Here is a 25,138-nt window from a genome sequence, read left to right on the forward strand (position 1 = left end):
CGCGGCGCGCCTCGTCGTTAAATGCTTTTTCGCGAGATAAGGGCATCGCGAGCGCGGTCGGCGAGAGTGCCGCTTAGTTTAATACACGTAACGCTACTTTCCGCCCGCTTTTTCTATCAAATGCTCCGCGCCGGGCTCCAACGGGGTTCGAAGTAGTATAAGTCGTGGACAAAGTAGACGGCGTACAGAAAACCTCCATTAAAGTCCGTAGAAGTGATTAGTACGCTCCCCGGGCCCCTCCGCCACCCCGTCCCTCTCCTGTTCCACTCTTTTGCCCTTCTTCCCACACACACACACGTACACGAGCGCGCGTCCGCGCCATACCTCCGCTAACCCACCCCTTCTGGTCCCATCCTCCTTCACTTTTCGATCTGTCTCGCTCTTTGCAATTTCAAGGCGCCCTTACATTTCGCTTTCCCCTCCTCGCGAGCTTCGCAATCGCGCGCGCGATTCTCGTGGGAGAACTATTATCGAACGTCGTATAGCGATTTTGGATTTGCGACGGTGTACAGGGTGCCACAGGCGCGTGCACTCTCTTTCTCTGTCAACCACACGAGTTTCCAGTCGAGTCCGGAATTGATACCTGTTTCATGAAGATCGCGGAGCGCACCTTTTTCATGGCTTTTCATTTTGTGAATTACTTTATTTAGTATGTAACTCGGTAATTCCGTCGCTAATAAACTTTCTGTTAAAGCGAATCTGGGATTAATTGACGAATAAAGTTTTATTAACTATTTACACCTCGTAACTGACTTCGCGCTGCAACGCTTTAATTTTCAATATTAAAGAGTCCCTTAACTAAGCTCCGCGTTTGAGAATTCGCTGGAAAAACCTCGACTTGAAAAACTCATCTTCCTACTCTGTCGGCCACCCGGTGTAAAACACTTTTTTACGAGAGCGTGTCCTTGGAAATTTTGTTGAAAACATAAAAGCCACCCCCATTTTCTTTGATAGTGTTGCCGAGATTAACGCGCGGGTAATGCATGGGAGCCGGATAAGATCGCGCGGCTTCCTTTCTCTCTCGTGGAAACGCCACTTCCTGAAAGGTAAGCCAGACTTCCCGCGGGCATTAACGTGCCTGACGTCATAAATCAGCCGGTAATTAAAAGAGACCATCGACAACAGTGACGGTGATAAACATAGCTTAATCCATTTCGTCGGCCCAGTATATGGGAGTGGAAAAAAGGTCGTAGCCTTTCTAATTTAATCTGGCGAATGATTCCGTGATTCTCGAAGCCGGCGGCAACCCTTTCATTACTTACGTTCGTACCCTCCACCGCGCACCCTCGGCGGGCTCCTTGCTGTCCCTCCAACCCCTTCGCGCGCGCGGGCGCCACCGTGAATCGGCGCAGAACACTAAATCAGCGACCGGTGTAATTTTTGTAATGGGAGGTGTGGCTACGCAGGGGTGGCAGAACGCGGCCGCCAAGTGGGGGGCGCGGGCGCGCGGTAGGGATTTGCCATCCCTGCGTCGGTTTGCGTGCAGGTGGGATGAGGTAGGGTGGAATTCGTAGGGGTGATTCTAGGGATATCCCGCTGAGCGAGACGCGCTACGCCGAAGGTTAATCCTCTGCAGCTATTTCACGACCGGCGACGAGCGTGATCATCCCTCGGATGGATCTTACGCGAGGTCGCTTATGTATAATACATATACATATACATACATGCACATAGGAGTAAAGTAATCGCCAATCAATTCATAATTGTTATTAATCTGTTAATGATTATTATAAAAGCGTTTCACACGTTTGTCATGTAACAATTTTCATATTTTATCTTTTATATTATATACGATATTAATATTCGTATCTCGCTAGTTGTTACTAGCTACAATTTTCCGATTTATGAATTTGACAGATATATAATTTCATCGATTCGCGTTTTCTTCATTCAGGCATTCGTCAATTTGATCGTCCCGTTAGCGCGTTACGCGTCGCACTCGCGATTAAATCGGCGAAGCGAAATACCAATTCATTACGCATTCATTACGATAAATAGCCGATAATTGAATCTCTCGTTGAATCGTGATTACCATCGCGCGCCCCTTATCGAATCCCGGACAAAGTCGATTCTTACCCTCCGCGGGACATTGACAGGCGCGAAATTAAAAGGAAACAAACACCGCCGTGCGCGGACTATAATCGATATCCGCTCACGTTCGCTGTCATCTTCGCATCGTGGCAGTCGCGGCGGCACGTTTCATCCCTCCCGTTCACTTTCACCCCCGCGCTCGCTTCAGCCGCCGCTGGAAATCGAGAGCTCATAACTCGCGTCCTAAACGCGCCGCCTAATCGACTGGAGTGCGGCCGCTATCCCGAATCGGGGTACATCCGGCGTGATGCCGAGTGCCGGGAGGGGGTTAAATTGTGCGGTGGAGTACGGATGCCTGAAGGATCGACGCGTGCGAGGGGTGGCAGGACGACTCGTGCGCGAGGGGTAACGCTCCGTGGCCGCTGGTGGTGGCATTCGCGATGTAGTGGGAAAAGCGCGTAGGGGTGGCGTGCGGCATCACGGCGGGGGCCGCCAAGAGGGTTGCTCCCCCGGCCGATGGTGGGGATTTATCACTCTCGGTGGCGTGCCGTGGCCGCACGCGGCACTCGGCAGTTTACAGGCGACCGCCGAACCGGCGGTTTCGTGGTACTTCCGGTGTGGTACGCCGCGCGACACATGCATTCTCACGCACGCTTCGTCCCCGCGTAATCGGAGGGTGCACTCGCGCTCGCGCTCGTCTCGTAAGAACGTTGTTCATGAAGCGCTCGTGGGGTGAGCTTCGTTGGGGTGAGATCTCACGGTAGATTAATCGAGACCGATCAAGATAGATCAGCCGAGGTGCGAGAACTAAACCCCTATGGAGAAAGACGGCGCGCGAATAGGGGTCAGTGGCCGTATCGTGCATCTTGTGCAGTGCCACGTGACGCGGAGAGCTTAAGCGGAGAAGAGACTGCTCGCATGAAGCCTTCGCCGTTTCCTAGCGATTGTTGCCAGGTAAATGCGATTGGAGATCGCGATTAGATTAACGCGCGCGCAAGACGAACGGAAGGCAAGTGAAATGAGATTTTGATGAGAACCCCTTTAGATCGCATCTCGAGATTTGATTAATCCGCGCAAAGGATCCGAATGTAATTATCCAATTCAGCGATAGATCGTACTCGCTGATATTAAATCTCTCTGCATAACGTGATATTTACGCTAAATATATTATACTCACAGTTTACGGCACGTATAGAACGCGAAGGGCGCGCGCGAAGGCGGTAAGGCGAGAGAAGGGGGCTGCAGGGAAAAATAAAACGCGCTGATAAGCCCGAAGCGTATATAGATGGTGTATAAATGAACGTGCATTTGCTAAAGAAGTCGCGTGAGAGTCTCGCGTTAATTATAAACTGTCTTGCTTTTTGCTTGGCAGATAAGCACGCGCTCTCTGGCATACTTCTGTGTAGTCGTTCACCCCTTCTCGCGCCTTACATCTCGCCCGAGCGTCCCATCTCTCATCGACCGACGTCTGTTCCAATTACCGGTGGCGTTTTAAGGCGATTCCGTTGTAGCGCTGCCGACGCGGATTAACTGCATCCTTACGAACGATTCGCATAGCTCCTTTACTCCCCGTGATTCCTTTGTCCCGTCGAATCGGCGTAACGGCGCGAGATTATCGACTGCCGCGAGACTGCGAGGGAATGCGATTAACTGATGCCGACTCTCGAGACGTTTAATTAACCCCGCCGCCGCCGCAATAAAAAGATTATATTGCTGCACACCCCACGCGCCCGATGAGATATTTGTATATCTCTCGTGGCTCGCGGCCACGTGAAATGCCTTCTCTTTCGCTCTCACGTGTAATTAATTAATATTATGATAATTCATCACGACTCGCGTCATATCAGCTTGCGGTGTAAATTTGATCGCTTTATCACTTTGAGCAGTTTTACAACAATGAAAGAATACTTTTTTGTTATTTTGTTTGCAAACCTGTACATGTGCAGGAAAAGCGACTTGATATTTTTAGAACCTTCGCTTTTAGATATTGTTCCTGGTGAAAAAGAACTACTAGAGTTGCGTTCAATTTCGATGAAAAAAATTTCATCTATATGTGATGACAGAGACGCGACTCTGTATTGAATTGTCTTACAGCGAAGTTTCAGATGGATACCATGAGATAACATAATGCACTATGTATGGAATCGTTTTCGAGATATCGTCATCCAATATGCAACAGCGAGCCGCTTGTAGCGCGTGACAAAGCTTTCACGAAGATTAGCGCTAGGTGCAATCCTGCACAAGCGATTCATCAGAATGGCGCGTTATTATATAGTCCCTTGGAAGTCGTTTCAAAGCCTACCGTATAAAACAAGCAAAGTAGAAACACATTGTTGTTCAGGAAATGCTGCTAATCAGTCCAGAATTTGCGAATAAAATCTGTACCCGAGAAAAAACTAGACGACAAATTAGCACTTTGTCTCGCAAATTTCTCTTAAAAATCATCAATTCTCGTGGTCGCCTTTTCCCGCAAGCTTATATTCTGCCAAGAAGTGTATCGCGTATGCGAAAAAAGCACATGTACCGTTAACAAGATATTCTTGGCAACGCGCGCGCGCGCGCTCTCTCTATTTACTTAAGGAAAATTTAATTAGAAGCTTAATTAGCGGATTATCGAGCGACGAACATCAGAGGACTTCACCGTCGATTAAGAAATTAAAGAGAAAATTCTAACGGATAAATGCCGTCGGTGAAGCCCTCGTTAAAGGGAACCGGAAATATCGCGGTCCACGATTCTCTCTCTTTCTCCTCCTCAGACGAAGATAAGATACAGATGTATCCTCGTCACGGGAGCACGTAAATGCGTTTTATTCCCACACATGTCGTCGGGCGTCGGTTGAAGTCGAAATAATGAAGCTAACTGTCTGTCCGGGCGAGTATCCCGTTCGTTTGTTCCACGAAGAACTCAGTCGTCTTCTTCATCTCCCGTCTTTCTCCCCGCCGTCTCGACGTCCCGCCGCGAGAGCGTCTCAACTGTCGGCCACCCGCGTGTACTCGTCCGTTTGAATGCCGATAATTGGCACTAGTTTGAGCCGGCGGCGGGCTCGTTAGCCGGCTGGCTAAAGAGAATCACTTAATTATTTCGTTTGAAGTCCGCTTCCGATAGGGAATGGGTACGTTTTGCGCACGGATCACCCTTGGCGCGGATAAATCGAGAAAACTGGGCCGAGCGAGATCTTCGACCGAGCGTTTATTTCGCACCGACCAATCGCCGCGGCTAATTAGCGGTAAGAACTAAAAATGATGGCGGCGCTCTACCTGTTCGAGATACACTCGAAGTATCTCGGCGGTTTATTGCCGCGCCTGTTCCCTCAGTCCTTATCGAAATTGACTTGTTACCCCTTTGTCATTAAAATTTCGAAAAATTTTTATACTGCTTGACTGGCCATCGCTAAAACGGAGCGAGTCATTATCGGTTCTCGATGCTTTCCTGAAAGCCAGTCGTTGCGATTCATAGCTTTAATATCTTTAAATAACAATGAAAAATCCCCCATGTACATGTAGAATGCATAATATAAATAATTAAATAGTAATAAATTGATGTAAGCGGTAATAAAGTGATAATAACCAAATATCAATAAATGAACTCTGTACAAAAATAACATGAATTACATCACCGTAACACGTGCACTACTCGTAAAGTTCGAGAGAGGTAGTTCGGGGACGATTTTCGAGGCAGTCTCCGTCGCGTTAAGAGAGTAACAGAAGTCTCCATCTTTCGCTAAAACAGACTTTCCTCGCAACGGCGTTCCCATCGTTCCCCTGGACATTATAGCGTGCTAGCGAGCCGCCGCTATAATTTAATAACACCGGGGCGCGCGTAATGCCTTTCGACACGAGTCAGCGATAATTCCGCGGCGAATGTCCAATAAAAAGCCACTTTGCCCGATCGAAATATCAAATGTAATCCTCTTAAGTCGGCCGAACGTGTATCTCGCGAGCTGACCATCGCGGCCTGTCCTCCACGTTTCGCACCCCCTGCCCTATCAACCCTACCGGACCCTATCCTTGTCCATCTCGGGCAGCTACTAACTTTTACTTCCCCTCTCTCTCTTTCTATCCATTTCCTCTCTCCCTCTTTCTGTTCCCCTATATCTCGTTTTCATTCCGTCCTCCTCTTCGTCGTGTTCCTCGGATCGGAGGGGTTGCTTTTACGGCGATTGAAGTTTCTCGTGGGTCCTTGGGCATACCGCCAGGTGGCAGTGCCGCGTCCTTCTGGGCGTCGGCCCTTTGCCTCGTGTCCTGTCCTCCGTGAGATTTTTCGTCGAACGATAGCATCCTTGTATACTTAGGACATCGCACGTGCCGCTCTCCTCGAAATGGCTCAACCTCGAATTATGGTACAAAGTATGTACATTGAAACGTGGATCCGCGAGGGTCCGAATCTGATTTTTTCAGATAGCTTTACCTTCCGAAGGAGCATTCCGCGAATATTGCGTGAGGGATGTGCGCGCTACCGGAAAGTCGCACGACTCACCCTGTAGATCTCGACGAGATTTATGAAACGAGCCCGGACTTATTGCGCGAATTGCGCTCCTGCGAGAAAGGAGCCGGACATCGGCGTCTTCTCGCAGCAAAGTTTTAACTCCGCAGTAAACCGAGAGAGAAGTTCCAGGACGATATAGGAGCGATAAGTGAATGTAGGACCATCAAGTCGCGCGGTATCTCCGCTGGCGAATCCAGGGGGTGCGGAAACGGCGCGGACGGCACTGGCGCAAATTCTGCAACATTCTTTTATCGATCGTTAAAACTTTCATTGGCGCTCACGGCTGCTCCTTCGACGCGACGCTATTGAGCACCTTGTACAATTAGCTCCTCTCATTAAAGAACCATTCTGGCAGCGGCACCGAATGCCGGGCCGGCACTGAATAATTAGCATTCGCCACCGACCGAAATCGATTTGTTAATTAATAAAGCGCTAACATTCGCCGTACTAATAATACCGGTCAACAATTGAATAGAGAGCGCGTTCATTAACTCGCGGCGCGGCGAATTAACGCCGGCGCGCGGGATCGGCTCGGTGCGGACTCGAATAATCGAGTTTCCTGCGGCACCGTGAACAGTTCCTTCGTCCGTGTGTCTCCGCCTAAATGGCGCGATTTATAATATATATATAATAATAATAATAATACAAATGCGGAATTCAATGACGAAACGAAGAGAAGAGAGATCCTGTTTCATCGTTGAACGCCTCGCTGCAACTCTTTCGTGCCATGTCCTTCCTCCCGTTCTTCCGCCACCCCTCCGGCACTACCGGGACTTCGTGCCGCGAATTTTCCCCCGCGGCCTCGCAGAAAAGAAGCCCGAAGGAAAGTTCCTTTTCCGACTGGCTCGGTTCTCCAGCGAGTTACCGGCGATTGGCCAGGATATCTTTCGATTATCAAGACCATCCATACCTACCTACTGCCTTAGCCAGGCTGGCTCCATTGTCTTCTCGGCTCTTTCAATTAATGTTTTGATTGATTTCGGACCCTCGGCTGGAAAACGACCCTTCCTCACGATCGGCACCCCCCGCTCTCGTTTTCTCGCTCGCTCTCCCGTCGAGCAATACTCCGCTCGGCCCTCTATAATCGGCATTCCGCAGGAGACGGAGCGGGTACGTGAGAATTTCCCGCGTTAATGCGAAAGAAGGAGAGATATTGCACTCTCGTTCGCGCTGTAATATAACGCAATGCTTGCCACGATCAAGTCGGAGATCGATGATCTGTCACTGATCGGGAATTACTCGGTGGCGGAAAATTCGCGGGTGGGTCCGCGCGATAAACAGACACCGCAGCAGATACAGGTACATAAAATACAGCGAACGACTTGAATTTCGTTGTACGAAACTTTCGGATAAGGCGAAGATCGAAACGGTGCATTAAAGAGATTCTAAAAAGCTAATTGCAGTCTCGGGCTCGGATTACCAGAGATTTTCTCCTTCCGGAATATTACGTGCCGCAGATAAATCCTCCTCTCCCGCGTCCCTCTTCCCTGCCGCCCCCGGAACACGCCACGGGGGGTCTCGGTACGTACGAGAGGAACGCGCGACGTCGCCGACGCAGCGACGTCGGCGTCGTCCTCGCTTGGGATAACGGCGGGTTGGTAGACGACGGCCCCGAATCGGTGTTATACCGGTGGCTGTTTTATTGCGAGATTTGCGGCGTGGCCTCCCCGTGTAACAAGACTTACTGAGATCTTAATAGAATCTGAGACCACCCCCACAAGACCGGCTTGGTCCTCGTCTATGGTTCCGCGCCTTTCCAACACCCCCGTTCGTTCGCCCGCCCGCCCGCCCGCCGCCAACCCCCTTTCCTTCGGCGAACTTTCAGGGGTATGTTGGTCGGGGGAATACGGGCAGTAGGGAGCGGGGGCGGGCGGGAAGTTGACCCGGCGCTGCATCCCTTCGGAAAAAAAACTGGCGCTTATATTCTAAGCGTATATAAGAGGGATGAGAGAGGGCGGGCAGGGGACGAAGCGGCGAGCAGGAGCGGTCTGAAGGGTGATTTATGAATATTGCCTACGGAGAAAAGTGTATCGCTACCACGTCGATGCCGCCCTCTCCTCCGCGCGAGGACTTCGAAACGGCTTTTGCGCAGCGATTTCTTTCGCGTACGTTCGCGTTGTTTCCGGAGGGGGATGGTCGTCCGAGAGCGATCGAGAGTTTTGTCGAGGCCATCTTCGGCTTGCTCGTTGACGAGTATAAGCAAATGCACGATCAAACTTTTATCGCACAATCGATAAGTCCTTATAAATCAAACAAAGTCCTTGTAAATCTTTTATCGATAGCTGTGTTTTGTTTTTCTCAATACGATACTTTTTGAAAGATGTGTCGATGAAGAAATATCTCAATTAGAAAAATCCTGCATACATGATTTTAAATTTTCGCAAATTATATTTTAAAAAATTAGTAAAATTTTATTACACAATATAAATGTAATGCATGCGACGAAACGTCGGAATCGGAACACGATTGCGATCGAGTCCGCCTGGCGCTATTTCGCTCTTTTGTCATTTCAGAGTTTCTCGCAGTTGGATCGATATATACACCCCCTGTGAGCTGGCGCGCTTCGAGGCTCACCCTTATCCCGTAACGAACACAATTGGCATCGTCAAGACGATCTCACGTGCGTCTTAATTATACCGTAGAGCGGCGACGGCCCGGTCAGGAGCATCGAGTTGCAGTGAATATTTTATAGCGGCGATGCCAAAGAGAGACGCGCTGCGTCGTGGCGCCGCTCCACGCCGCGCCGGTGCGATAGTCGTCGCGTATAACGACGCGAGAGTAGGTCTGTCCTCACCCTCTCTGCCATCCCCTCTTCCTCGTTGCCCGTCTTCCCTCAGGAAGCTTGTTAGGCGACGCCGTGCTCCGCTATCTTCTAATTGGCGATATAATGATCCTGAAGGATGGAACACCGTGGTCCTGAAGGACCCGAAGAGAGCACCCTCTCGCCGCGCTTCATCCCTTTGTCAGGGACGAAATTAAAATTTGGCTCCGCTCTTCTCTCTCTCTCTCTCTCTCTCTTTCTTCCTCCCTCGTCGCTTTGTCTCTCTTGCTTTTCCTCTTCGTCTCTGCTTCCGTCGGAGTTGAATTTTCCTAGTGTCACCGTTACCGCGATTTGCGGATCCCCAAAATAAGGGTAGCTAACGGAGGATAATCCGATTCACGCGTAACGCCAGCCCGCGTCCGTGTCAAGAAATCACGCTGCTCTTCCCGTCTCACGCGGCGGTTTAAGAGCCAGCCGCGGGGGACTATTAATTAATCGACCGTTACCTACATAGTTTGAAATGCGCAGTGCGGAACAAGTGCTCGTTCTAATTACGCGCGCCCTCATTAACCATAGTAATATAGTAAATTTACAACTTGTAATTATCTCTCATCCGGCGACGACTATGTAGCTCGCAACGCCGCGACGCAGTTTCCCCGTGCTCGTCCAATCAGCGAAGGCGGTATATCCGTATCGTTATCGCTGCTCGTCCATTCAGAATTTACGAACGGACCCTTGTAGCGGTGTTGATAGTTACGAGGCCGGTCTCAATTAGTGGAACTTACGTCGCTAGGGTCCAATTAGACGTAGGCCAGCTACATCCTGTTTGCCCAAGTTTGCCGTGCACCGTCCCGCTCGTCGTAGTCGTCGTCGTCGTCGGCGTCGACGTCGTCCTCGAGGTGGGGTTTCCCGCCGTCCACAGCGGTGCTAGTTGACGGTGTCTTTTTCCTACGCTAATGACTAATTAGCAGTCTCTCCACTTCATAGTATAATGACACGGGATCCAGCCCGGGGAGTCGTCGGGCCCGGATCATCATTAAGCCCCGAAATTGCAACCGTGCCTTCTTCGACCCTCCTCGTCCCTGGTCCTCGAGGAGATCTAGCAGTCCAGAAGTATTAATAAACGGATTCTTCCCTGCGTCTCCATATATCCGTCTGCAGCCCGCTGCACTCGACCGCGCTACTGCGAGGCGTCATATTTTATTGAGCATCTTCGATACAAGTTACCCCAAGCAAGAAACGCTCAAGATCGAATCCACTCCGAGTGCGGTTGCCGCACTCGCAGTTTGGGTCAGCTGGATGCGTCGCGCACCGACCTCCAGCCGTAATAATATATCGAGTCCACTATAACCCCGGTTTCTCCGCCGAGACGACTTCACCCCCCCCTCCCCCCCCTCGCTCGTCCACGTATTTGTCCATTCCGGTCTCTTCTCCCCTCCCGCGGACTTTCTTTTACATTTATTTATTTCCTAAACGTCTGTCCCCACCGGCTACTTTATATTTGACATTTTTATTAAACCACCTAGCGGCCCTGTCCGCTCCGACGGGATCTCCGAGATAGCGAGCGCGGGAAACGCGGCTGAGGAAGCGAGAGAGAAAGAGAGAGACGCGGGGGTGGATTTTTCCCATATTGCTGTTAGGGCAATTTCGTAATCTTGGAAGGGTGCTCCTTATATTGACCGAATAAAAAGTCGTATCCGTTGCTGATTCAACGATCGAATATCGTCGTTCTCTCCGAATCCGCTCGTGTTGGGGACTGACCGTTCGCTGCGCCGCGCTACGCCGGCTCGGGAAAATCGTAACGCTCGAAATCAGTTTGTCGTTTTACGATTATGTTATCTCGTAGACGGAAACTGTCGCGTAGCGCGCCCGACGTGAGACTGATTTTATCAATAAAAGGTCGAATTTCCTCGATGCTTCTTCCTCGAAAATAAAAAGATGATTAGCAATTTCCATCAATACTCGATGCATTGCATATTGATAGTACTGTAGCGCTTTGTGCGCAAAATTTTGAAAGTTCTCAAAAATTCAGGGACAGTGCCACGATAAAGAGTAATTTTTTCATCTGATCCGTGGCAATAAAAGATAAATGTAAATCGCGTCGAGCAAACTTTGCGCTTTGCAATTTTGTTTCACAAGCGGTCGAAGTATCGACGTTTGTCCGCGCTGACGGCATTGACCGAGCCACACAGATAATATAATATCTGAAATATCCTCGGCCTGCAACGGCCGATCGTTCGGAGTGACAAACAAGTCGCAATATCCTGATGGGGGAGAAAAAGAGGCATCAGCATTCGCGGAGGACTTTCGACTCTTTCCTCCCACTTGTTAAGAGATTTTTATATGCAACTTTCTAAACACATTTCATCTCGCAGTAATTTCAAGGTTGAAATCACTCTAAAAGCTTTCTCGATCGCTCACTTTTCGAATAAATTCCTGCGATGATGGAATCAATTGTTCTTTCATTTTGCAAACGTGTGACTTCACACCTACGTATACGTCAATAAATTACAATAATACAATAAATTCTTTACTTCCGAACGAGCAAGGTGAGCTAACGATTGCAATAGGCGGGTAATTTCGATCGGTGTACGATGTGCAAATTTTCGCGGCATCGCACCGTAACGGGCACGAAATTTTTCACCGACGCGAATGATTAATTTCCCCCGATATTTTTTTTGTTTGGGTTATTTCGGTACCCATGTATTGAACTTTTAATTTGCTCGCGAGTACCGGCAGTTTCGATACTCGCTATTTGCCAATGAAAAGAGCAAAGTAACATCCATTTTTTTATCGTATCTCGTAGCAACCGTGGCGATCAAATATAATACGCGCGTAACTATACGGGCGTCGCGGAATGCGCGGAATAGGGGGTTGAGCTTCTCCCAGCCGTGAATTCGTTCGCGGGCGAGCACATTCAACGAGCCAGGATTCGTTCCAAACGATCGGTTATTGATCGCACAATTAGCATTACCGTCGCTTCATCCCGGATCGGGGAAGGGGCTTAAAAACCGTCATCGTTAGCCGCAACACTTCGCAGCAGCGCGTCGCACAGCCCGTGCTCTGTCCTTCCTTCTTTCTTTTTTTTCTCTATTTTATCGAGATATCAATCGGACCAAAAGGAGAATCATTAAAAAAACTAGATCCAGAGAGAAACGGAGCGTACGGGTCGTTTGACGAATCACGAGGCGGCTCTTGGATATACCAACGTGGGTGGGAGGCGCGCCGCGGAAGAGGGAACGAGGGGGAAGGGGGAGGGCGGCAGGGGGGCCGAGGGGATGTTTTTTTCCTCGGCGGCGCCTCTTTAATTTGCCCTCCAATTAACGGACGGGGTCCTATTTGAAAAATACCTGCCACGAGGGCTGGCAATTATACTTCTTCCTTTTTTTTGCGTCACGAGCGCGTTATTAGCGCTATCCGTCCAACCCCGCTTCCTCCCTCACCTCTTGCTCATCGCTCTCTCTCTTCCTCTTTTTCTTTCTCCCTTCCTCCCCCGCTGCCTCGTTCTCCTTCATCACTCGTTTACTCTTTCCTTCCGTCCCCCACCTCTCGCATCTCGCACCCTCCCCCTTCTCCTCTCTCACCCATTTTGTCTTCTCGCATGTGTGCGAGCGCGAGGGTGGCCGCGTGGGCGAGCGTATCCGCGCGATTGTATGCGTTTTACGTGTATTGCGGAACACGCGGGCAAAGTGATGCGCCGACGAGGGGGAAAGGCGGAGAAGGAGGAGAGGAAAGAACAGGACGGAGCGAGATAACGAGTCAGGCGGACAGAGAAACTGGGATAGATGAGACAGAGAGAGGAAAGGGGTTGATGGCGAATAGTAGCGAGAGAGAAAATTGGACCGGAAAGCGAGAGCGCGGCAGCGAAGGACAGCGAGGGGGACGGGGTGGCAGATTCGCGCGGTGCGGCTGCTGTGGGTCGCGAGGGGTCAGGCGGGAAGGAGTGGCGTTTATAACTCGTGCCCGGGTCGCGCGGCTTTGAGAAGGCCAATTAGCAGCATAAAGCTGCAGCTCGGCCCCGAGGCCGAGGATGTTTGTATGTAATAATGGATTGTTACTCAAAGTATCCGGCTAATTAATTAAGCCCCCGCCGCGTGTCCGCCCGCCCGCCGTCGTCCCGAACGGCGTGGCGGCCCACTTTGCTCGCTACCACTCGCAAGGTACGCCATCCTTGTCCGCGAAGTGCTGGATCCGCGAACCGTCTCGCGAACGCGCGGTACCGCTTTCCACCCTCGTGATCCTCGCGCGAATTCAACGACTCTGAGGGGGTTCCCGTAGAGTAGCGGGAGATTCGATGATCCGCCTGTTTTCTACACTCAACTAATACTTCGAAGATGTTTGTCAGAATTTAAGTCCATTAATTAAACCATCCTTCGTGATCGTCTATTTTGTTAATTGAAAAGGAGATGCGGGGGGATCGATACGATGGGCATCGCGAAAAATTAATTTTCGCAAAGAAATCATGTCTGATGCCTGAAACAAGTAGGATGTTTTATGTGGCTTCGCGCGAGGGATTCAGGCGGCGGTTATGGCATGGCGTGTCGGTGCTTATTGGAGTCTGGGCGTTGTGAGGACGAGTGCAGGGACGGTTCCAATTAGCTGCGCTAATTATTGCGTGCTGTCAGCCACTTACGACGTCGGAGACGCTTATAACTGCGGCGTACGCGTGCATGGCGCGTTAGCTGCCCGCGAAGTTGCTCTTCGTAAACACACGCGCGGATATCCATCTGAACACACTAAAGTTGCCATTAGTGCCGGAAATCAAATTTCGGGCAGTGAAATGGGCCCGTGTGGAATTTCCTCATTGCAAATATAACTCTAGACGTAATTACTTACGCAAAATTTTGCTTTGTTGCATATCTATCTCTATCACGTCAGCGATATCAGGCAACTTTTTTAAAAAGTTGAGGAATCATTTCTCTCGATACTATTTCCAAAGCGTTCCTCGCGGCTCTGTGCGTGCGCGTGTATATTAACATTTCGATTTGTTTTTAACATTGCAGACGACGCTGTAGCCGAAATTACGATGACTATGGACGTGAGCAGCAAATCCGAGACGAATAAAAATGGTTCGACGCAGCACGTGTGCGCCAGCTGCCATAAGACAATTACGGAAAGGTAAACGTCGCCAGTTTGTACAATCTACGTTCTTAAAAACAGCATCCTTTTCCATACTTCACTTTTAATTCGTTAACAACTTTTACAATAACGATCTTCTTGTAAAATTGCAAAAGAACAGACGATCAAACTTGAACTTGCAATAAATTCTCCCTCCTCTTTTTATTAAAATAACTAGTCATTTTCTCGAAATTTACATCAACTATTGAGATAAAAGAGAGATTTCCCTCCCGCCCAAGGCTTTTAACTGCCGGTAAGAACGAGAACTACGGTCGGTTCTTCAGGTTCCTCCTCAAGGCCTCAGACCTCTACTGGCACGAGGACTGCCTGAAATGCCAATGCTGCGACTGTAGGTTAGGGGAGGTCGGCTCTACCTTCTATTCCAAAGCTAATCTTCGCCTCTGTAAGAGGGACTACCTCAGGCTCTTCGGGAATACAGGATTCTGCGCGGCATGTAACAAACAAATACCGGCGTTCGAGATGGTGATGAGGGCCAGGACGAACGTCTATCATCTCGACTGCTTCGCCTGTCAGCAGTGCACCCACCGGTGAGTTCAAACGACAAGGCTTCTTCATGATTAAGCTTGTTTCGCTTGTTCCCACACTTTTCTTTTCCCTCTGCCCCGAAATCCTATTTAATAATTTAGCAGGGTCTCATTTTAAGTGCAAAAAAACATAAAAAGGTGCAGCGAGCAGGAACGGAGACGTTATTTCTCCGCTGCGACAGAAGTCGATGAGCGATTGGCGATTCGTCATGCTGAATGACAGCCGGGACTCCAAGACGGAGCGGGACTCGTTGAGCTCGATCAATTATTAAAAATTACTACGCGACGTAAAGTGGGATAGAGCCGGTTGTCGGAGATTCGAACCGGTAAATTTGCCACCCTGCCGCCCCCGCGCCACCCTCTTTCCTTCCATCGTTTACGACTTACACGGCGATGCATCTTCCCCGCGTGGACACTCGGGAAGAGAGCAAGGAACGGCCACGGGGCAGAGGCTGCCGGGTCCGTGAGGCAGAGCTCACCGGGGGGAGATTGCTTTACGGGTCAGCTGGGAAATCACCCTGCGCCTTCCTTGCCGTTACCTCCTCTTTTGCTCGCGCTGCCATTCTCCAGTGGCGGGCTTCTTCGTCGCGAAGCTTCGTAAGTTCTCGCACGTCCCCGCGACCCCGGTTCTCCATTCGGCCAAATGCGCGATACACCATTCATCCACCCTTATTGATTCATCTTAAATCTGATTAGCGCATATCCTGCTGTGCATCCGCCATCAACTACTATGGCGTTTCCTTTGAAACCCTCTAAAGTAAGCCTCGAAAAATTCTGGCTTTATAAGCTTCTTTCTCGTTCCGATACAAGTTTACAAGTTTCATAAGTTTCTCGGCAATATCTCGTCGGAGAATTCTGGGGTGAGAATAAGCGCCCTTTTCTCGCTCTCTCGCTCGGTATCTTATGTCTCTCTTTCTCTCTCGCAAGATCAATGGAGGGCCAATCGTCGCGGATCTCCATCGACCGACCGGCCGGGCCGCGCGTTGTCGTACGTTATTCTTTTCCGCGATCGTTTTCATTATCCTCGGGCCACAGTGTGACGTGTAAACAATGCGTAGCAACGACGCGGCAGCAGCTCCTGTCGCGCTTCAACAGAAAACGTACAAACGAGCGCACAAAGCCAAGCGGAGAGTGGTACAATGCTGGCTTATGGGCGAAGTGACTCGTTTTGGGGGTAACAACGTCCAGAAGAGAGCAGATAGCGAGGACGGGGGAGAGGGATGTAGTTAGTAGCCGTGTGCTCCATCGGCAGAGAATGGCGGCGGGAGGAGAGGGGACCGGGGCTCGTGATAGAGGAGCCGGAGGTGGAGGATGTAGTTCCAAGCCAATAGCAATGACTCGTCCAGGCGTGCGGCGAACGTTGCGCAGCGTCTCAAACAATGTGAACAAAAGAGCATCAATTTTACGTTTTTATCGTCCGGCATTGTCTATCTTTGACAATGCTGCCGGTCGCGCGGCTCGTGGCGAAACTGCCCCGCGGGATGCGCAGGGAGGGTAGGTACGGCCGCGCGCGCAAGGGGTGCTGGACGCGCCGCACGTCGGGATCAAAAATGAATCCGAACGGGGGCGGATTTCGTTGGGTCTTTGCAAAGTACGACCTATGACGTTCTCGGAGACGGTGAGAATCGACAAGTGCGGTTGTACGAACGAATCGCGGACGAGTGAATTGAGACAGCTGCACTTAGCTCGGCCATTATTGTATATTTGTTGTAACAATCGCGTTGCGTGTCTCGCGGATGATGTACGAGCGCAATTAAAGCGCGCGCGATAAAGTATGCCCGATGCGGAATATTCGGTACGACCCCTGCGATCGTGCCGCTAAAAAGCAGGTAGGTAAATTTGAAGAGGGCAATTACTCGCAGCGCGCTGCGCGTCCTGTAACGAGACGACTTAGAGTTTGCAATTAAACAGCAACAATTACACGGGGTAACTTTAGACTGTAATAACACAGAATAAAGGGTTGCCAGTGGCGGTGACTAGGCTCCCACCCTGCTGGTTAGAGGATGATTTACCGATGCAATTAGTTCTCTCTCTGTCTCTCTCTCTCATTCCCGATGCACACTAATACAAACATACGCCGGAATATGCACCCCAGCGCAAACGCGGACATCTGCTCCTCCCCGATTTCTTTGCTTCCGTTGAGTCCGGTCAAACATAATGACTACTCGATTAAACTTTTGCCCTTGCAAGTTGGATTCCATGCCCCACCGGAACGAAACTCACGGAAATCCGAGAGAACCACGCACGAGCGGAGTATCACGTGATTTCACGCGCTTTTTATCGCGCTTCATCGATTTTGATTGCGGCGATCGCTCGCACGTGTATTCGGCTCGCGATTTTCGCGATTCACGCCGCGGTGCGTCGAATAAAGATTTCATCCGAGAAACCGGCGCATCGCGCATCAGCGTATTCCAGACGCCGAGACGCGCGCGACGAGGCCGCTGAAACTTTGATGCGTCGAAGCTCGCGCGCAGAGACAGTATTACTCTTTGAGGGCTATGGCCACGTCGGCGAAGCGACCCGTAAAGTGCCTCTCTAACGGGGTCACGCATTGCTACCAGTGGCCACTGGTGCGACATCATTTATTGAGTCACAGTGGCTCCTTGCTGCCTTTGCACCTCGTTTCACCGACCGAACGTCATTTTCCCGCGCCGGCTTTCGCCCCCTCCCGCTTCCTTCTCCGCCACGCCATTGTCCTGCACAGTCGCGCTACCCTCGTTAAAGATTCAACCGAGTTATCTGGGCGCCATCCAGATTGAAATTTTCCATGCAGACCTGAGAGTAAGCCCGCGCCGCGCGACTCACCTCAACTATCTTCCGCGCGGATACCACTCCGGTCAGTCAATTGGATGGTTAATCAAACGCCCCGCAGTCGCGGCTTAAGGCCTCCACAATGGCAATCGCTATCAGCGGCGAGAATCACTTTGGCGCTTCGCTTAAAATCGTTCGTGTGGAGAAGATGCTGTCCGATATTTTGTCGGCCAGGGTTGGAACGGATAAACGATAATTGACGGACGCAGACTCCGCCTTGTCGATAAATACGCGATTATGAATCGTGGCCCATATTTTCACTCGTATGAACTACGAAGAAATTGCGATGCATCCTAGGCACCAGGGTGCAGTGAAGCGTGTCAAAACGGCCGTAAACAATGTGATGTATCCCGTGCGCGGGGGTGCGCGTGCAACGTGGCCGAGCGGGCGCTGGCAGCTATGTAATAAAAAGAAAATTGAATGGAAACACTTACGGAATTGTGCCAATTACCTAGGTGTGGGCATGCAAGCGTCCGCGTTCGTGCTGTAATAAAGCGCTTGCATGGCGACGATAGCAAATTTGCTCGCATTGCAACGAACACGGAACGAAAGGTAAATCAAATTTTAAACGTTTACGACTAAATTCGTGCGAGCGATGCGCGATGAGCAGCGGCGCGATGCAAAATTAAAAACTTTGTAGAAAGGACTTTTGCCCGGCGTGATTTTACAACCATGGACATTAATAAAAGTTGTTGCCGTCCTGGATAAAAAAATGAGGGCATCTTGCATGACACGTTTCCACAGTACTCTGTTAACATCAAAGTATTTCTGTTATATGCAACTTTCAAAATCAGTTTGAATTGTGTCACCTGTTACAGACTCGTGTTCGCTTGTTACGCATCTAATTTTGGTCAGAAATAGGACCAACGACGACAAAAACTTTCGAAAACCGATTCGTAGAATTGCAAAAAGAATTCTTGGAATTCCTGAAATCGCAATTCCTAGAACTTGTTCCGGTGCCACTTCTTACCGATTCATGTTCTCCTGTTACAAAATTCAATTTTTGGGCCAGAAATCGGATCACCGCCTTCGATCAACAATTCTTGGAATCATAAAAACATTCCTGGAATTCATTCTCGTGCCACCTCTTTCCGACTCATGTTCTCCTGTTACAAAATTCACTTTTCGAAAATTGAAGGCGGCGATTCGATTTCTCCAATTCTTGGACCGCCTCTGACCGATTCATGTTTTCCTGTTACAAATTTTAATTGTTCGGGCAAGAAATCGGACAACGGAGAAAAGTTTCGATGGAATATAATCACGTCTGGCTTGGTGACTGACTCTTCGCTTCGATGTTCCTTGATGTCACGCTGATTTCAAGTCAGTCGCAACATATCATTCCGCCGTAAAAAAGCGCTAGAGGGCTAGGTGGAAAATTATGGAGTAGCAGCGATATCATTCCACGGCAGACATTTGCGCCGTTTTCGCTCGAGAAAGGATCGGGCTTTGCGCGGCATTATTCGCACGCGCATAATGGAAAGTCCGGAATGACTGCGCTCGTGCAACGCGATAATTCTATTGCCCGCGCAATTACGACAGTATCTGCCTCTAGCCAGACGGCCGAAAAAGGTATCCAAAGCGTTACAAGGATTATTTTCGTTAAAGCCGTGGAGCATTACCGTGGGGCCCCGCCGGATATTAATCTTTTTTCGCATCTCTCCCCTGGTCTCTGTTTCAATTTCTCCGGGGATTAACGGGAAATGACTAATAGTGAGATATAAATACGCTTCCGTCGATTATGCCACGCATGCATGGCGCAAAACTAAAAATATGCGGCGCGACAAGCGTCAGTTTAATTAACTCTTTTAATTTGTACCTACTTTAATCTTCCTCTTTTTTGTTTTTGGGTTCTCGATGCGGCATGATCCGCGATACTGCAAAATCCGTTCGATAATTATGCGCGCGCCATAATACACGTAATGAAAATAAGTGAATTAGACAAATTCGAACGAGAATTCGAACAGAATGACTGCCACATCGAGCGAGAAGCTGCCGCGAAAGGGCGGGAGAGAGTGGAAAGCGAGAGGGATAGGTATCCGATTGGAGTGTGGCGTCATTTAGCAGACGACGCGTATAATGGGGGAAACGAGCGAAACCCGGTATAAGCCGCGCGCTTGCTGCCAGCACGGCCACGCGCAGCAACGCGATAATTCTATTTGCCGTGCGATTATGAGAGTATCTACCCCGAGCCAGACCCGACGCCACGCCACACCGCGCCATGCCGCGCTGTGCTCTCGTATTTCGCTCTCGTATTTCCTAGTCGGGATCAAAGCGGATGCGAGGCCGCTCGCGGACAGAGGCTCGATAATAATTATTTGTTCGATGCGTTACGATATGCTCGTTATCCAGCGGAACTCCTTTTTTGTCCCCCCTGCCTCCCTCGCCAGCGTTCGTCGAATCTCCGCTTTCTTTTCCTCCCCCTAGTGTCCGATCGATTGGATTTGCCACAACGGACGGGTCCTGTGGATGGATCGGGGTGAATCAAGCCTCATTTGTTAATCGTCTTCTCTTCGATTCCCTCCGAATCTTTTAGGATCGGTGAACCAGCTAAATTTCACGGTTAACGATCGATGAATAATTGGTTCACGTATTTTCTTTTACTATGATAATGCCGAGGATGGGAGTTAAGATTTTCCGAAATGACCTGCAATCGACACGAAAAGGCGCATCGACAGTTTGTGAGACGTTGAATGAAACGGCGCGAACCGCAATCTCCATCGAGCGTGTTCTTTTTGCTTGCAGGTTTTGCGTGGGCGACCGGTTTTACTTGTGCGAGAACAAAATTCTCTGCGAGTACGACTACGAGGAGAGGCTAACTTTCGCCAATATGGGGCCTGCATTACAATCATCATCATTAGCATACATCAAAAGGCAACTCCCCCCCATACCGACGCCGCCGGCTCAAAACATGCACCCGGGACACAATCCACTTCAACCCCATCAAGGTCTAGGACAGCCGGTAGCCCAGAACAATCACGTGCCCAACGTAAGTGTTATCGCAAAATCGATAAATTTGCGAACATGCAAACATAAATAAAAATCCGACACTGGTACTAATTAAAGTTATTTTATTAATTAAAAGTGAAATATTGGGTCGTTCGGAAAGTTCGTGCCGATTTTTAATAGATGGCGTTGGAACATGTCTGAATATATCAATGTTATTGAAAACATACGATTTATAATACATATGCTTAAAGGTGACATTTCAACGCATCTTTAGGAAAAAAGTTGTTTCAGATAAATTGATTCGTGTCAGTTTTGTACTCTTTTGAAGATGGAAGAAAACAAAGAACATTTTAGACACTTGATGCTTTTTTATTACCGGAAAGGCAAAAATGCCTCACAAGCAACAAATTCGATATGTTCTGTTTACGGAGAAGGCGCTTTAGCTGAAAGAACCGTACGTAAGTGGTTCGCTAAGTTTAGAGCTGGTGATTTTAACCTTAAAGACCAAGAACGCTCGGGCAGACCCTCTACTACTGATGATGACCAAATCAAGACACTGATCGAGAATAACCCGCGCTACACGACACGTGAATTAGCAGAGATACTGAAAATATCGAAAACCACTGTCCACGATCATGTAGTGAAGCTTGGTTACGTAAGTCGCTATGATGTATGGGTTCCGCATAATTTGGCCGAAAAAATTTAATGGATCGCATTTCCATCTGCGACTCGCTGTACAAGCGCAACGAAAACGTACCATTTTTGAAGCAATTAGTGACGGGTGACGAAAAATGGATCATTTACAACAATGTAGAACGAAAAAGATCCTGGGGTAAGCGAAATGAACCAGCATTAACCACTCCGAAAGCCGGCCCTCATCCAAAAAAAGTCATGCTCTGTGTCTGGTGGGATTGGAAAGGAATCCTATATTATGAGCTCCTACCACACAACTAAACGATAAATGCAGATAAGTACTGCTCGCAACTGGACGAATTAAAGACAGCGATTCAGGAAAAACGTCCAGAATTAGCTAATAGGAAGGGCGTCTGTGTTCAACCAGGACAATGCCAGACCTCATGTTTCTTTGACTACCCGACAAAAATTGTTGGAGTTTGGCTGGGATGTGCTACCTCACCCACCGTATTCACCAGACATTGCACCTTCAGACTTTCACTTATTTAGGTCTGTGCAAAATTCGCTTAGCGGCAAGAACTTCAACTCTTTGATCGACATAAAAAACCACCTTGAGGAGTTTTTCGCCGAGAAACCTAAGAAGTTCTGGGAGAATGGAATCTTCCAGTTGCGTGAAAGATGGACAAAAGTTGTGAAACAAAACGGTGCATACATAAGTCAATAAATATTTATCGACATAAAAAAATGTTGCCTTTGAATTTTCCTTCAAAATCGGCACGAACTTTCCGGACGACCCAATAGATTACAATTTTGACAGTAGCAGATCAGATATTACAAGATTTGAATATATTCTTCTTATTCATTTTTTTACATGTTTGGTTGTTAATAAATAATTGTAATTGAGTTTTCGCTTAAAATACGGGTTAGCAAGTCTACGATTAAAGTTGTCCGGAGGTGCAATCGCGCGCGACGTTTCACGTCTTGCGACTCTCGTGTAATTTCAGGGTCAAATGTCTGGTAACACGCCGACGGTCAACGGGACGGCCATAGGGGTTGGCGGGCCGAGGACGCCGGGTGACATGAATAACAACGGCCTGTCCGGGCCCGCCCTCGGACCCGTGAAACCACCGCCGATGTCGATGCAGGCGCCGACCAGCTGAAACGAGGCTTCGCCACCTTTGAAGAAGCTCAGATGTCTCAGCGGTTACTAAAGACGAGAGTACTCTTCGTTTATGGGATCGAAGATCCTAGGCAGCGAGGAAGCATTCATCGCACCACTGAAGATGATGGAATGGACAAAAGAGTTGAAAAGTTAGACGGATGGGACAGGGTGGGCAGGGGAATCAAGGGATATGGGTGATACGTCGGTCTCGAAGATTTCAGAGCCGAGGCTTCGAGGACAAAGTGATGGGAAGTTTGGAGATTGGAATCACTGTGATCGTGGAAAATGAACAAATTTAAGGCAGGATATCTTAATACAGTAAGGCACGCGCGAGCTGGAGCTCAACACACCGTATCTACCAAGACATTCACACGTACACGTACACACATGCAACACTGATACACGAGCACACTCCACCGGGCCAACACAAACGTTTGAGTGACGTCGTAAAATTCTCCAGACGTCTTTCAGGCGTCTCTTAGACGCTTGTGTTGCTGGGGGCTGATGCACGCGTGCATCTCTTGTAAGATATGACACCCGCGACACACGTAAGGATAAGTTAGATGATTCGTGTAAGATATATTTCTAGCGAGGAGGCGAGAGAACGAATGTACGTGCGTGCGTGCGTGAGTGAGCGGCGGAGTCGCATGTAAATATATCTGTGTCGTATTCGACTCCGCCGGAGAGTGAGAGGAACAATTACCAGTATACGCAGGCCCACCGAGACGACACTTTTATCCCACTTGTGATACAGTTGTCGTTCATCTATAGGAGCGCCGATCTGGAGGAAAGAGTCTTTAACGAGAGTGAAGAGAAGGCGAGGGGTTCTGTAATACGTGCCATAATCCTGCGATCTCCCGTTTTACAGCTGGCCGAATTTGCAGCCACGAAAGAGAAAGGAAGTAAGACGGCAGTTATTTTACATCGCGAAGGAGGTTTCGAAAGAATTGTGGAGAGCGCAATCGATCTTGTCTCACAAATTGTCTACGAACGTTATTCAAATTTCTCTCGTGTGGATCCGATTAAATATTTGTTTCGTGGCCGTCTAGTCTCATCACGTTTCCACGACACGTCGCGGATAAGAGACGTAATCTGCGACAGTCGATACCAAAGAAAAATTACGTTAGATTAAGAACCTCTCGGAACGATCGCCGCGGAAAGATTCAGTTTTGGAAGGCTCAACGTGTCACGGCGAATTATTTTTCACAAGCTTCTTCCGGCGAGTCTCCGCGACGATGAACAGTAACGGCGGATCGTCGTCGGAAGTCTCTGAACTTGCAAGGGTTTCGGGACAGAAAAGCATATTATTAATTTTCAATTTGGTGTACTTCATTGATCAATGCAGTTATTTTTCAGCATTGCAGTTAACATCCAATTAAACCCTTGAATCTTTTGAATTATTGATTTTTTGTTGACGTCAGCAATGAAATACAGATATTCAAAATGATCCTTTTTGGGCTTGATGTATTTTAATCTGCCACTCTGCTCGAGAATCGCGGGTTCTCGTCGGAGCAGCGAGGGGCTTAGTCACTTAGCTTTAATGCTTTAATGCCAAAAATACAGGCGGCGCTTATCTGTACCAAACGGCGTACGTTTGTAATCGTACGGAGCAGGAAGGAAACCGACGGAAATGCTCCTGCTGCATTTGTTGCCGTGACATTATTAACTGCGAGCTCGTAACGCTATTAACTGCGAGCAATTTCCCGCGACGCCGGAAATACCGGTCTGTCTCATTCTCGCGTATATCCGGGCTTCCTCTCGTTCGCGGTCAGTTGCACCAATATCGCTCAAGAGTAACCACACACTACGCTTCTTTCGTTCGTGTCGTAGTTAGACACATCGACGGTTTTTATCTTGTATATCTTACGCTATATTTACGGTTATATAAATATTGCAACTTACAAATTGCCAGTTAATGCGGAACAATTAATACTAACTTTACACTCGACAATTATTAGCGTGCAAATCTATTTCATATTGTTCCTAAAAATGAAAATTGATTTGTGTTAAAAAAAATTAGGTTGCTCGTTTGAAGCGATAATCGTTTTCTATGGGCGCGAGATACGAGAGGAAGCACACGTGACGGGAAGTTGGAAATTGGTACACATCGAGCACTTGTAAATTGTCGGGCAGCAGCGGATCGAAGCCGACGACTATCGTCTCGTGTTAGTACAAAGATCCTGCGACATGGCGGAGGAGAAGAGAGGTTGGACGATAGAGACGAGCACGAACGGAAAGGATGTTATCTCCCACATAGGACAGAAGACAGGGGACGATTATTTCCCGTTTTTTATCCATCTGTATATAATATCACTTACCTAGGGCTCTATTAATATATTTACGATCACCCCCCTCTCGCGGGTGGCTCCCATTATTACCGAGAAAATATAACATTCTTATAAATACAATCTGGTGTATTCCAAGGGTGTTTTTTATTTCCAGCGAGTTTCGGGTGTTCGCGCCAGTTTCAGGGCAGATCATGCGCGCGTCCTGCGCGGGATGTCGCTTCCTTGTTTTCTGATTCTTCCGTTTCAATCCTTTCGTCCTTCTCTCCAACAATCTGCCAGCTGTCTTTCCGTCACCCCAAGGAGCCAGGATCGAGGCAAAGTCTCGGCGCGTGAAAGTTCACCGATCCGATCGGGGGT

General features: G+C 49.0%; 1 protein-coding gene across 1 annotated transcript; it reads left to right on the forward strand.

Annotated features, from left to right (window-relative positions):
* The first annotated feature begins 2,591 nt into the window (after positions 1 to 2,591).
* On the forward strand, positions 2,592 to 24,916 carry LOC105280525 (LIM domain only protein 3). The gene is made up of 5 exons (XM_011341132.3): positions 2,592 to 2,985; positions 14,282 to 14,396; positions 14,681 to 14,944; positions 20,495 to 20,738; positions 22,336 to 24,916. The coding sequence occupies exons 2-5, from the start codon at positions 14,305 to 14,307 to the stop codon at positions 22,489 to 22,491; spliced, it is 756 nt and encodes a 251-aa protein (XP_011339434.1). The 5' UTR covers positions 2,592 to 2,985; positions 14,282 to 14,304; the 3' UTR covers positions 22,492 to 24,916.
* The last annotated feature ends 222 nt before the right edge of the window (positions 24,917 to 25,138 follow it).

This window comes from Ooceraea biroi, chromosome 12 (genome assembly GCF_003672135.1).
Source record: "Ooceraea biroi isolate clonal line C1 chromosome 12, Obir_v5.4, whole genome shotgun sequence".
In the NCBI taxonomy this organism is placed as follows: domain Eukaryota; kingdom Metazoa; phylum Arthropoda; class Insecta; order Hymenoptera; family Formicidae; genus Ooceraea; species Ooceraea biroi.

What these genes read in the sequence shown, in the direction of transcription:
- LOC105280525 (XM_011341132.3), top strand. Translation starts at nt 14,305, where the DNA reads ATGACTATGGACGTGAGCAGCAAATCCGAGACGAATAAAAATGGTTCG. An exon ending in TGTCAGCAGTGCACCCACCG is followed by an intron (nt 14,945 to 20,494) that starts GTGAGTTCAAAC and finishes TTTTGCTTGCAG; the next exon opens with GTTTTGCGTGGGCGACCGGT. An exon ending in AGAACAATCACGTGCCCAAC is followed by an intron (nt 20,739 to 22,335) that starts GTAAGTGTTATC and finishes GTGTAATTTCAG; the next exon opens with GGTCAAATGTCTGGTAACAC.